Source organism: Falco cherrug, chromosome 1 (assembly GCF_023634085.1).
Source record: "Falco cherrug isolate bFalChe1 chromosome 1, bFalChe1.pri, whole genome shotgun sequence".
Lineage (NCBI taxonomy): Eukaryota > Metazoa > Chordata > Aves > Falconiformes > Falconidae > Falco > Falco cherrug.
Window position 1 is genome coordinate 74,237,787 of NC_073697.1, and position 15,073 is coordinate 74,252,859.

The 15,073-nt window shown below is 38.7% G+C and overlaps 1 protein-coding gene across 1 annotated transcript in view; it reads right to left on the bottom strand.

Moving 5' to 3' along the window:
- GRID2 (glutamate ionotropic receptor delta type subunit 2) overlaps positions 1-15,073 on the bottom strand; it is a 730,680-nt gene that overhangs the window by 69,345 nt on the left and 646,262 nt on the right. Inside the window, exon 14 of the mRNA XM_027812082.2 lies at positions 3,186-3,352. Coding sequence (XP_027667883.2) covers positions 3,186-3,352 — 167 coding nt within the window. The remainder of the gene's footprint in view (positions 1-3,185; positions 3,353-15,073) is intronic.

Below are 15,073 nucleotides of genomic sequence, written 5' to 3' on the forward strand. Positions count from 1 at the left end.
GGTATAAAGGGGCACAACACCATGATCACTTATGGGAGGAAATTGCATCAGGGAACTTAATTTTTGCAAGGCCTTGGGTGTGTTTTGATGACACCTCAGTCAGCATTTCAAACTGATCACAGGTTTAATACCTTTCTTATGTAGCCTAACTGATGGGTAAACTCCTGTAGAGACTGGAATACTTAACAGAGCAGGTGAGTATCATTGCAGTCCCCAAAGGCCACAGTATTTTGCATGTGTTAATCCCCTGAAAAACAACACAGCAGAAATCCCAAATGCCTAAACTTTACCACAGTGTTATCTTGACTGCAACTCATGCCCCTTAGCACTGGGCAGAAGGGGTGGGTGTTTACGCCTCTCTATCTCTGTTCCTGTTTCTCTGGGAATCGCCTGAATGTTCAGAAAAGGTAATGAAAAGCCTTAAACTCGTGCCTGTGCTTCCTGCACTGAGACCAAAATCTGCTGTAAGCTTGCCAGACCTTTTACAGCTGCACCCTAGGGATTTAACACTGTGCAGCTTATGGGTTTATATGAAATTTCATAAAAGAGAAGCCCTGTATTTCCACATAAATATATTTATTTTGGGAAAGATCAAGAAATGCCAATATATTTCAAACTAGTTCCCTACTGCATTAAAGAATGTGAAATATTCATGTGAACATTTGCTAATCCTATACAGTGGAATCTATTTCCCTCTCTATTTAGCATACAGGCTGCAGCAGCTGAAGGTTGTTCAGCCTTTTCATTAGGAAGAAATGTAAGAATGATTTGTGAAAACCACATGGAAGTAATCATATGGAACAGCACTGAAGGGTTTTTAGAACAAAACCTTGTAAGCTACGTTGTAAGCATCTTTCATGTGTTTGTTTCTTATATGGTGTTTCACAGCTTCAAACTGTAAATTTATATTTATGGACATAATTACAAGTGCAATATAATATGCTTTCATAAAACAGAAACGAAAATTTAAGGGGCAGCACACACATTTTCATAATATATATCAGTAGGTAGCATCACTCCAAGCAAATTCCAGTTTCTCTGTTCAACCATTACTCTTGATAATGTAATGAGTAACTTTCTCATCAGTGCCAAGTTTTGCGTATCCATCCAGACCCTCCTGTGGCCCAGTATCTCACAAATAATCCCTTTTTTCATCCCCTCTGATAACTATAGTAGGAAATGGAAAAGGAAGAATTCTGAGTGCCTACGATCCCTGTTTCTATCAAGGGAAAACATCTGACCTTGGGAATTCATTTAAGTCTCCTTATGCTATGGATTCCCTATGCATTAAATAGAAATGAGATTTACTTTCCACTGAGAAATGCTAATATTTAAATACTGATTCAAAGATCCTTAGATAAAAAGAGCTATATATGTGGAAATTTTTAATGCTTCTTTCTGCTTTCCTACAGCTTCAAGATATAAGAATACACTGAAATGCTGAAAATTTGTTACGAAATAAAATTGTACTTGGAAATGTCAGGCCTGAACAGACCAAGTCTGTTCTGAACAGTCCAGAAGTCGCTCAAGGCAGTGTGTCAGGAGAAGATGTAACCTAGCCTCTCCGGATGCTGAGTACTGAATACAACCAAGAACATCATCGCTCACCAGACCCAGCCGCGACCAGTTCCCCCATGTATCAAGAACTGTAACAAGTATATAAATGATGTCAGAAGCAGTTCTTAAGGGGCAGTTTGGATACATCCACCCTGAGTTGGAGCGCAGTGGCAGCGGGGATGAGAAATGCTCGACTTTGTGGTCATGAGCCATGCCATGCCATTTGGCAGGTTCACTGTATTTCATAATAAAGACACAGCCTATGAAACTCCCCTGTGTCTTCAAATTTTTGTACTCAAGCTTACATGGGCAATGGTCTGAATAGGATGACAACACCTTGACTAGCACCTGAGATCTGCAACAGCTGGAAGCATTCCTTAGAAAGATTACAGGAAGAAATTTTACTCCTCTGTTTTGCATGGAGACCCCGAACACTACAGAGCCAAGGACTTTTAGCAGAGCCATCCTGGTCATGGCTGGAATATGAAAGTATTCAGTATATAATTGCCTATAATGCTAATTGTAATAGATAAAACATATATATGTTTCATTCAAATTAAATTTTTTGTTGATCCTGTGAACTTTTGTATTACATTACTACTGTGTCAGCACAAAATTCAGCCAAATCACTCCCAATGCAGAACAGATTCAAAGAATTCAGGCTTTCTTTGTTCCTGCAGTATGTGTGAGCAGACAGTGATTCCTCTGAATCTGCTTATTGTTACTGATTGACTGCTTCCCCCCCACCTCATTCTATGGCTGAAGGCAAAGGCAAGAGCCTGAATGAAGCATATTTATATGACATAATGGTTCACATTCATTATGGCAACCACAGAAAAGAAATTACATCACAGCATCTGTAAAGTTTTGTTACATGCATCTAACACAAACCATTAGAAACTGGGTTTACAGAATAGGTTCAGAATGAAAAAGGATCATGAGCTTAGCACTCATCTTCTCCTAAAAGCCAGACTGCAGATATTACACTTCTACAATATTTTGTTGGTTTTTACTTTTCACACACATCCTGATCAAGGAATCAATACTAAATGAAGCACAAATACTACAAAGGCACAGTGCATACAATTATTTTAATATTTTTGCTCCTGGTAGAAATGCAGTATCAGAAGCATCTCACTTTTGTAGCCCAAGAGATGGATCAGTACTGGGATAAGCATCTAAGCTTTTTGGTACTAATAATGGTCTTTTCACTGAAACATCAAATGTTCTTGTTCACCACCTTCAGTTTTCCCATCAGTGCCCAAGCTTACTTTTTTCTCTTTAAGAAAAGTGTTCTGTGACAGGAAGGGTTGGGTTATGCTGTCCCTCTATATAGCAAATGAATCAACTTTTTCCTCATTTTCCTGCTAAGGAAGTTCAGCCTCTCTCATTAATGCTTCCAAAAGAAACAGGAACAATTAAAATAAGAGCAAACCAAAGTATTCTTAATGCAGTTTCTAGAAAAGTGAATAATCCTATGTCTTCAAGGAAATGAATCCCCATGTAAGAAATGAAGTGGTTTGCAAGCCCAAGATGTTTTCCCTTTGCAGAAAATTAAATTAAAAGAAGGATCCAGAGCTGAGAGAAACTTTCCCTTGGGACCTGCTCCTCCTTCTCCAAACCCTTACCTTTGTGAGAAAACGTCTCGGTAGGGGCTGCCGTGCTGCAGTGCGATCCCATATCCTCTGTCTGCAACAGTGTTCCCAACGGTGTAAAAAGAGCAGTCTGCGTCGTTGATGGCCACATAGTCCAGTACCGCTGCATCCCATACAAAGGCGTAGTTCCCATATTTCACCTGCAGTAAACAGAGGAAGAGCTCAAACTACTGACTGTCAAGTCCGAAAGGAAGTTGGTGCTCCTAAAAATGTGGCGGTTTCAGCAGTCTGTTCTTCAAAAAAAGTGAAGTATGGGTGCCCAGCAGCTGCCAGCACAAAAAGTGCACCGTGACTGGTGCCGTGCAGTGCTTTGCCTGAGCGCCTCAGCAGAAAGGAAAGAAATGTGATCTGAAAACAACATGTCAGCGAATCAGCAACATGCAGGAAACCTTTCCTTTCTAGGGAACAAGGGAAACATCAGGCTCCCTCCAGCAATGCTAAATTCCACCCCAAACTTCCCACTAAGCTTTTTGCTTGAGCCATAAAACCAGCCAGTTAGAGGGAAGGTAGGTGTTCACACTGGGAGAAGTGTGGGAGGGTAGGCATGGCTACCCAGATGGAAGACCACTGTTAAGACAGTCCATGTTTCAGTCATGATCCAGGCTGCCATAGGCATCACCAACACCTATTTTTCCTTTGGGCTCTGTGCACAATTATGAGCAAGTTCATGCAAACTTTTTGGGATTATTTTTCCAGTATAAAGGGCTTTCACGTATCTTCAAAGACTTTCATATAGCAAGATCGTGTAAGCCATTTGAACTATTTGACTAAGATAAATCCAAAACAACCAATTACATTGAAGAGCTATTAGAGTAACATTTTATTATTCATTCACATGTGAAACAAATCCGGATTTTTCTTTTCATTTGAATATCTGGGATGTATACAAAATTTCAGCATTTGTTCAGAAGCAAGCTTTTAAAAACAGAAATTCAGTCTAAACTAATCCTTCTCTGTTTCAGTGAATTTCTACTTTCCAGTCAAATCATGTTTTTCTGAAAAAAATAATAATCTCTAGCTGCTCTACCAGATCTTTTACCAGTTTTCTGTTTTGTTGGTCTCTATGTCATACCTGAAGAATCACATTGCTTTTTTCCTGACCTTCTGCTTGGCTTCAGTCTGCGCTTTCCCTATGCCATATTAGTCAACTAAGCTGCAAAACTAGGCTGAACCCATTGACTTTGTATATCTAATGGGAAAAAATTTGTGACAGTGAAGTGAAAAGTAAACAAAACGCAAAAAGGCCATCTGGGGCCAGGCAATCCAGAGAGAATTCAAAACCAAGTCAGCATGTCAAAATAAGTGATGTCAGTGCATCATTTAGATTAGGCTTTGACAATGTAGATTATGTTTTTGAAAAGTGTTTACATATCAAAGTTACTGAAGCAAGCCACACCGGCTGCTTGCTCACAAGATGTAGTGCACAAGGAACAATTGCATTTGGGACACATTCCTTTTCACTGCCGGTCTGGAAAAGGAATATTTCCTATTTACATTCATAGGCATGGTACCGGGAGGATTTGTGCAGGTTTTGGATCAGAAAGGGAACCATATTATCTGTGGACTATACATGATTGGCAGGATAAAGAAAATTCTTTTCAAAAGACACACACACACATACACACACAAATGCAGGACTGGGTCAGGCTCTGAAAATAGTAAAAAATGCAATTTTTTTGCCTCCCAGTGGAGGTTTAAGTCTATCTAAATGGCCATGTTAACAAACAATACAACTCCTTTGTTTGTCTTACAGGCACTGCAACTCACAGAGCTCTTCCTAGCTTGGGTTATTCTGATCTTCCTACAGGCACCACTTGGCTAAGAAATAGATAGCATGATTGAGGGAAAAAACCCTTCCTGGGAGCGTTTAAAAGGCTTATGACTCAGCCTGAGAAAGAATCATGATGTGCAGACAGTAAGGGAGAGAAACAGAAGACAAAAGCAGATCAGAAGGGGAGAAATGAATCCTGAAAAGGATCAGGTGGACTTTCCAAACAAAGGAATTAAGGAAAAGCGGTGTTCAAAAGCTGAATTATTTTACATGTGGGGAGATAACCTTTGAGGTGATGATGAGCAGAGGGTTCTATTTTAACACCCACTTTAGTCCTAACCCAGCCTTTTAACGTCCTAGTGCATTGAATTCACTTAAGTGCTTGTAAAGAGACTTACCAGCTGCTCAGCTGGTCAGGAAATGTACTCTTGATTTGGCTGCCTCCTGGTAAAACAACTCACAGTGAGAATATATAAAAGTGGATAGAGCACCTACTGTCAATAATATCTGTGATGAAGCAGTATATATAAGATCGTTAAAGCAGACCTGGTAATATCACAGTTCAGGTTCCCACAAAGATACTGTGTTTCATAGATAAGATCACAGTGAGCCTCCTGTGCACATAGATAAGTGCACAGGGCAGGAGAGATGGAAGATCCAGAAGGGATCATCCATCCACCTACCTTCAAGAAGATCACATGCAATAAAATACATCCTTTTTAGCATTTCCCCCCTATCCATTTACAAATCTAGGGAATTCAAATCCATGGCACAAAGCTAAGTTGGAACTGTCGTGCTTGCGATCACTCTCTTTATGAAACTATTCCTCAGCCAAACAGTTTTAACTGCTATTCAATGTATTTATTTTTACTACTTTTTTTTTTTTTTTTTTTTAAAGGAGCACTTTCTTCTGTCATTCCTAGTTATTTCTCCTTTTGCAGTTCTAAATACTCTCACTTTGGGGCTGACACCTTTCCATTCTCAATGAACCTTTCTGTTACTAGTATATATACTGGATATAGCTTTCTTTAATCTTTCCTTGCAAATCCATCAGTTCAGTCCTCATTAGCAGTGACACCACTTTTGAACTGTCTCCAATTCTTAATTTTTATATACAAGAAAAACACCTGTTTCTCTAAGAGAAAATCAGTTTTCTGGCAGATCAGGCATATGATTCCCCTTGAAGCACACCCCTCTTATGAGATTCAGAGCCTAAATTGTCTGCCCATGGATCTTTCACACATCATAAGACTGGTTTTAGCATGAAGTTCTAAGAATAAAATTTTGCTAAAGTATAACATATCTGGAACACTGCTGATATTTTACAGATTTGCACCTACAAATAAGGGGTAGCTATACTATGAAAAGGGAGGATGATGCTCTGTTGGAAAGGAGAAGGGAATTTCAGAACAAAATTTCAATTAAAAACATATATCCTTCTCTCTTTGTCCCTCTTACTATGAGAAACACACATTTTGTAGCTTTCCAATAGCTATGCTGAAGACTTCCACTTTGGGCCTCAAAACCAACAGCAAAAAATCCAGCTCTGCATTATGAGAAAGTTAAGGAGCTTACAGTCAGTCAGTTATGAGCAAAATCTCCTTGGAAAAAGAAACAGTTCTTTGTAACATATATAAACCCAATACTTGCATAAGATCGCATCCCTGAATGTGTATTTCCACAACGTTATATTGGCATTTTGTAGTGCGATGATAACATCTCGGGATGGTGGCAAATCTGAATGCTGTTCACACACGACTGCACAGCCCAGGATCACCAGGGAAGTGTTTGCAGGAGGGCAGTGTATTATCATTCAGCAGCAACCCCAGCTTTCCAGTCTGCCAGGGCACGGAGAACTGACACTTCAGTCTCCTTCCCCGTGGCATCCTGCCTGTCAGCAAGGCAGAGGCTAAAAAGATTTTTGGAGTATCTTATGAGTATTACTTAGGGGGGGGGGGGTGGTGGTGGTAATGGTGGTGGGTGGAATTACAGGCAAAATTGAACCTATTAGTTGTTCATCAGGGTATTTTGAACTCATGCACTACACTGGTCCTGAAGTGAAGCTGGGAGGTATGGTACCAGACAGAAATTTGTGACTTGACTTCAGAGTTTTGTGAGCAATTCCAAAGGAGTTACTGTAAAAAGAGTTATTACACAGAATAGGGGCCATCAGCACATAGGTGGTAAAACTGTTTCTATAAGTCTGTTATATTTCTATTTTCTATCACTGCATATTTACAAGATTTTTATTTGTTGAAGCCCTGCCTGTAGATATTAGTTAAAATTTGTCTAAAACCAGTCGACTCATACGAGGAAAGCATTTAAAGCTATTTCGCTGTTGCATATGCACATACTTCATGCCATCAAGTGGATAGTATTTCTTCTTACAGCTAACCTGTTCAAGCAGAGTAGGCTGAATAATGTATGTGTGTACAATTCTAGCATGCTAAACGCACGTTTCTAGTCTAGAAAATTATAAATTTCAGAAAAAAGTAATTGTAAGTAAACAACAAAGTACTGCAATTTTTCATACTTGAATTCTTGGACAATATCTTTTCGGTAAATTAAATTCCTTTTAAAAAGAAATACAAAGAATCCTCATGAAAGGAAAAATGTACACAGTAATCTGCACTTTAAACAGAACTGGCAGTTATTTTTCCTGCAGACCTCTTATAAATATTTCATCATATATAAAATACGTTACCTGTTCTAAAAACAATACAACTTTTAAGGCCAGGGAAATATTAAGTTTCAACTGATTAAGATGATATTAATTTCCTGGAAAAAAATCTGAAAATTAGATAATGGTGATGAAGTACATTTTCTGAATACCCTGTGCCTACAGCCCAGTGGCGCAGTGGTGATGCTTTTTCTACTGATTTTCATTATGAGTCAGGCACCATCCTTTCCCTCCGAGTGCTGTACACCTTTCCCCGCCTATGAAGTTGTCAGCTGTATTTTAGCCAAGAACACATGAACAGAAACAGAATTCCACAGCACAGCAGCAGTGACTCCAGCTCGGACCTAAACCCAATCAAGGGCACTGCTCCACACAGCACTTTCAGGGTCATGTTCTCCAATAAGGACCACTGCACTGCACTGACTACACAGAGGGAAAACACCATCTGATGCTGCTTGCCACGTGCTTATCAGTGTGGATGTGAGACTTTGGCATTTACAAATACATTTCAGAAATGAAATTTTTGACATAATCTTTGCATATTCAGCAAGAATGCATTAGCTGCAGCCTGCAGAGGGCTGTACTCCATTCCACAAAACTGCCTCGTCAAGGCTGCTATTACATGAGGAATGAAGAAGAGGGAACAAAACCGAACAAACATTTGCAAATATCTGAGTGAGAGCCAATAGACATAATGTGGATATTGTACTCTGAAATGGGAAAAGGCAAAGATAAAATTCGTGGTGGAAGCTTAAATCTAGATTTTCGAGTTGTCAGATATTGCCAAACAGCCTGATGGCATTTACAACACTGGGTTTTGTTCAGCAGAAGGGAATGGAGACACATTGATCTCCATAATGCTCTTACAAGAAGCCAATGAAATTACTGTTTATTGGACTTAAGCAGAAGTCAGATCTACCTTGAGAGAAATTTTCATTTCCTAATTTGTTTTCCTCCAGGGACAAAGGTTTCAAGTCTCGGTTTTGTTCACAAAGGGCACAATTGTGACTAACTTCTATATGGATCCCAGTGAAATAAAATCTCACATTTCATCGTTGTTGAATAAAACCTAATTTACAGTTCTCTTGAAACCGAACTTTCTGTACTTCCAAAGTACAATTTTGGAGCTTCTTGCCCCACACTCCCTTGCAGGCTTGCACATGTGGCTGATTTGCATAACCTAAGAGTGAAATACAGTCATGCAGTTGGGGATGCAGAATACAAATTTGACCAACAGCTCTTTGCAGTGTTCTTTGCACAGGAGTTGGACTCCCATGTTGGTGTTGGAGCACAGAATAAAAATTCCTATATACATAGAACTCTATTCAGTCATCAAAACATGCAGCTAATTAAATACTACTACTACTACTGACAACAACAACCCCCCCCCCCCCCCCCCTTTATGATGTCATTTTGCAGGGTCTGTAGAAAGCTGTTTAAACTTAAGGGGCACACTCTGACAAACATTGAAACTTATTCTTCGTACTTATTCAAACAGAAAATTGCAGAATCATTTCTAAAAGTGTTATTGAGCTACTGCCCAGCAGAGAATAGCAGCAGGAAATGAAACATCGAGGAGCTTAGGGGACGAAAGGAGAGGTTAGAAATGCCAGCCTCATCTCCTCTTCAGTGTGAAGTCTCTATTTCATTACATTGTCATATCAGCTTCAATGGCATGTCCATTTGCTCCAGATAAAACTTCATCAGGAAAAGCATTAATTCCTCATATGCAACCTGCCACCAACTTCTTGAGAAAAAGCCTCATGATCACACATTCACTTGTTACCCTGGGCAGACTGTGAATAATTCATCCAGTATTAGAGGAATTATTCAGGTATGAGAACTTTGTAATGAGAGGGCAGCTTCAAGTTAGAATTTTTCCAGTGCTCACTGCATTCACATTTTGCCATTGTAATTAAATGCATCTTGTAACTTACAAGAAAGAAAGTAACAAGCAGAGCAAACCAGAGTGGAGGCCGATCAAAGGTGGTTGGGAGAACAGAGCCAGCTACTTCTCCAGGTAATCACAGCACAGCTTTTAAAAGGCAGCAGATCACACTGATTGCTGACATGCAGCTGAACCACAGGTTTCTTACAGCTAACATTAATTTCAGATGGAAGAGAAATATGAGAAAAAAACAACAGACAAAAATAACTCAGCAAAGCAGACCTTTGAAAGGTAAGGAACCAATATTTTTTTTTTTTATGCTAGCTTCTCATTTATTTTATGACAGCTAAGTGTTGGAAATAGCAATGGACACTCTTTTAAGGGTATCACCAGTGAAGGTCATATACAAAAATGATATGAAAACACTTCAGGTTCCTCAAAAACTTAGATCTGTCATAGCCAAGTGGCAGTCTCAACAATGAGTCAAATTTAAATGAAATGTCACTGAAGCGTCTCCCCCTTTCTGATATATTTGTATTTTTGTGATAGCTAATCTCCAATAAAAGAATGATTAAATGAAGAAAAATACACAGATCAATCCTCTTCATTTGGGTGAAAAAGTAAAATTTTGTGGATTAAAATGTCACGAAGAAGATAAATGCAAGTGAATTTAGAAAAGCAGCACCCTTCTTTAAATCAATCCAGCACCACACTAACTGAATGTTCTTGTCCCCATTCTTCAGACTAGAAGCAGAGTCTAACTGCAATTCCTGGGTAGCATTCTCTATTCAAAGAAGTACTTAATGAATACCAACTGCAAGAATAGAAAAATCACCAAAGGTCAAAAAACTACTCATCAAAACCGTTCATCATCTGAAAAAGAATTTGAACCACAAGAAAATTATTTGAATTATTTGCAGAACTACCAATGTTACTGGAAAATCCTCCAGTAAAAGCTCATTTGAAACAATAGAGATTCATTTTAGAAACTTATTTTGAAGAAAGTGACTTAACTTTCAGTTTTTAATATTCCTTGTACAGGAGCTCTGACCACTTTCATAGTGGTAATAGGATTCAGGATGTTCCACTACTCGTGCAATAGAATTGAACTATCTTGTTTTGAACCATTTTATCCTTCTTTCTTCCATAAGCATCTCCTTCGCAGGTTTGGATGGAGCTAGCCTGGCATTGTACATCTAGACTCAGTATCCTGAAGCTCCAAAAGAAATTTTTTTCCCCCCACCCTGACATTACATTGCACAAAAATTTAGCATGTTTCCCCTCATTTTGGTACCCTGCAGGAGACAAGAAATGCTAACCGCTGGCAGCCTGCACTGCACCTCAAAATCTTGGGCATGAAGGAACAGGTTTGGATCATAAAGCTCAGTGCTTCCACATCAGTTTGCTTTCATATAGATTTTGATGGTCTTGAAAGCTACTTCTTCCTCTGGAAAACCTGCATAAAACAATCAATCTTCTCTAGCAGTGATTTTTCCCTCAAGCACAGCTTTCATGTGGTTGAGGAAATAACCAGACTGGGATTTATCCCAACCCTTTAAGGTTTCTACCCTTCAGCGATACCTGGCATCCCTGTTCCCCCAGAGTTCAATAAGGGCCACTACAGGGTGTCTCTGTTTCTTTCAGGCTGCTCATTCAGGCTGCTGCACAGATTGGCATCACAGACAGTTTCCAGCAAAGCATTCTGGCAAAACTCCACAGTGAAATTTTTGTCCTATTTCCAGCTAACGCAACCATTTTAAGCCCGATTAGGTCTCCTGCAGGCAGGTCAGTCCCTTCTGACCACGTGGTAGATGCTGCGCGAAGAAATGTTCCTGTATCCCAGGGTCAGTGCATTGTTATGAGCTGTTGTTCCTCTAACATGTGGGTTCCTAATGCCACCACACTGCCCCTTGTCGCTGGCTTCTCAGGTCTTTGGAGACCCTGCTGCCGAATGCATTTTAATTCTCACAAGAAGATACTTCAAACCCACAGGAAAGGAAAACATTACGCTATGTGCTAAGAAGGTCTTCTCTTTCTTTTGCAGTTTAGAACCCATGAAAAACATTAGGAGCTGTGGGAGGAGGAAGACGAGTGCAGCAGGAGTTTTTATTCAGTTGAGACTGTCTGCTTGCTGTTACCATGCAGACAGATAAGAAGCTGACACAGTGTAACAAGCTGTCATGTATTGTCCCTGTAGTCTTAAAAGTGACCTCCTCTCTGCTGCTGTCTGCCCCACAGCAAGCTGCTAGGGGGAGCAGGGTGCCAGGGTGAAAAATGCAGATAGCATATCTGCAGTCCAAAACACTCAGCATTTCACAGCTGCTGACTAGGAAGTCAAATCCCTTGTATAAAACAATTATTACAAAGAATGTGGTTACAGTCATTTAAAATGCGCAACTAAGCCTCTGCCAGGCAGAACAACCCAGGTAAAGAAGCAGGCACCCGAGTTCTTTATGTGCAAAGGTAAATAAAGATGCAAATGGTGTTCAGAAAGTGTTTCAAGTTCAGACAGCACCCAAACCACTGTAACTTATGCATCTGGGCACTTTTCACATGCAATTAAGGAATTTGTATGTTTATTACAACTGTAATTTCAGGTGACATTTGGGCTTTTGCATCCCTACAGAGTGAAATACTTACAGCCTTTGCCTTAACGGGTCATAACTTAGCTCATCTCTGGCCACAACCTGTGTAGGCATTTCCATTTACCCAAGGCTATAACATCCATTTTGCACCTTTGTAAATAATGAATTAAGTGCAAGTCACAGACTCCCATTGTATTTGTTACTAATACATCCTGACTTGGTCACGTAACAGCTCAGATGACAGAAATGAGTTTACAGTTGACAGAATTGGGAAACAGCAGCCAAACATCAACTAAAATAAATAAATTGTTGAAAAGCAATCAGTCAATTTGTTATCATGCTGGAAGATCCATTCAGGACTGATACCTTTCATGAAAGATTTCTAATCCCTTCTGTCTCCTGAAACAGAAATCAGCAGAAATTCCTGGGTAGTACACTTGACGCAAACTTAGACAGATAAGGTTAAACACAGATCTTTTGCCTGATGAACGTGATACATGGAGCTGGACAGAAACCAGTTCTCTTTCTGCACAAGGAGTTTCAAGATTTTGAATTAAGGAAAAGTATCACAAATGTTGGAACCAAAACAAATGAAAAAAATCCAAACTGGAAAAGATACTATTTCAAAAGTTGATTTCAACCTGAATTATTTTCTCTGCAATGGATTAATGTTTAAAAATGAAAAAAACATATTTTGATCAAAAAGTTACTAGTTCAATATGGAGATATCCTATGATGACATGTTGACAATTTTAGAGCTTTTAAAGATAAACAATGTTTTATAAAAATACCTCCTTCCTTACACAGTTTGAATTACTGTAATATTCCAGCAGATAAATCCCTAATGACAACTCACTCTAGTTTACTTGATATATGCTTGTAGGCATCTTAAAAAAAAATCTAAACACATATAAATAGAATCATTAATACAAAAACAATTGTATTTCCTGCTTCACTATAGATTTCCCGTAAGTCTGCTAAATCATGGAAACTTATGTCTCCTTACATTTTCCCCCAAGCCTTTCAGACAAAATATTCTGTGAAATCTCATTATATCATAAACAAGAAGAATAGTTCTTTGGTAAATACACAATGCAATTAGTCAGCCAGTCTAATTTATTTTCTTAATTTGTGTTTGATATGTATACCCTGTGTCACTGGTGGTCTTTTGAAAAATATAGTACAATTGGGTTAAATTCAAGTACTTGTTTAGTCCTACCACATTAATAAAAATGCCAAGGCATCTGAGATGACTAATGAGAAAAGTGGAGTTAAAATATTTAAGAAATGGAAAAAATGATGGTACAGGGTTTTTTCAATTTAAATTGTGATGATGCAATGCAATCAGCTGATTTGCCTTCTTAAAATGAAGTAGCAGTTCACCTAGAATTAGTAACATCAGTTGAGATTTTCTTAGTTACACAGTTCACTTGCAAATCAGGTATTTGTACATGCAGCATGGTCAGCTAAATGCCCATTTAATCACTTACACCATTAAATATCTTACTCAAGTGAATGAAATAATTTCATTAGTTAGCACCAAACAACAAGAAAGGAAAATTAAAACTACAAGCAATAACATCGTAAAATCAACAACTTGACATTCTAATACTTCATCCAATGTTCAGCATGTATGACCTAGCATCTGTGCGGGGATGGCTTGAAAAACGCCACTGCCTTGTTAAGAAATGTAATCTCACTCAGTGTTGTGTTATTTATTTTACTGAAAACCTTGACTACAAGAATAAATATCTAAACTGATGGTTAATTGTTAGTTACATTTGTATCATAATGTACCTTAAAAATAACTTTTCAGAACTATGCCATAAGAAGGACAGTACATTGGACACATATATGCTAAATGCAGGGAAGAACTGCAGGTTTTCCCTGGCTTTGGAAGAATTAGAGAGAAGCCGCAGTATTCCACTGCACCTGGAAACACATGAGCTACCAGCACAGTGGCAAGAGTGGACAAGAGGCCTTAACTTGATGCCAAAGCAAAAAAAAAAAAAAAAAAAAAAAAAAAATTACTTGCCCAGGTCAATTGTACTGGCATTCTTCTTGTTCCTTAAGTATGGATTTTAAAATGGAAACCAATGAACACAATTTTCTTCTTCACTTATTCAGTGAGGTGTTAAAGGATGCTGCATAGCTTCTCATAAATTGGCGATATATGCCTGACCAAGTTTTCAGGAAAAACAGCTGTGTGTCTGCATCTGTACACACAGCTCACACAGACAGCTATGCAGCTGCATAGCCTTTTGTATGTAGACACAGCTCTTTTCTATCTTCAGTTATATTTAAATATAATACACAGTGAAACTGCACACACATGGGTTCTTCTTCTGAAAATATGATCCCTTCAGACACAAACGAAAAGCATAAGTCCTACTGATGGACGGACACCTATATCAAGTTCAATGTAGTGCCTTTGTTGCCATTTGTATACCACTCATGTTAAATTTTAGGAAAAGTTTACTTCACAAGCTGTATACAAGAAAGCAGAAAAACACAATGCCAGGAAAATATATCCCCCTTTATCTGATATATGACATATCTACAAAAAGCATATTTTATTGTAGCTGAAGAAGATAAAACCACCATAATATATTCTCTTGTCTCTTTTGACTTCTTTTTAACTATGTTTATTGTTTTTGTCATATTTCAAATTATTTAGAGCCAAATAATGTGAGTTCTATGGGAATTTAAGGCTCAGTACAGGCACCTACATCTGGCAGCTACTGAATAAGTAAGAGTCAGTTCAACGGACTCAGACTGTACCTACACGGGCACACGTTGAGAGCAGAACCTAGGTCTAGCAATGCTCAAGCTGAATGAACTGAGAGATAAAACACAGACCTCTAAGGGCTAAAATATGGCAAGAGCATAATAAAAATTAAAAAATCTACAGGTTGAGTACAATATGATAAAGATTAA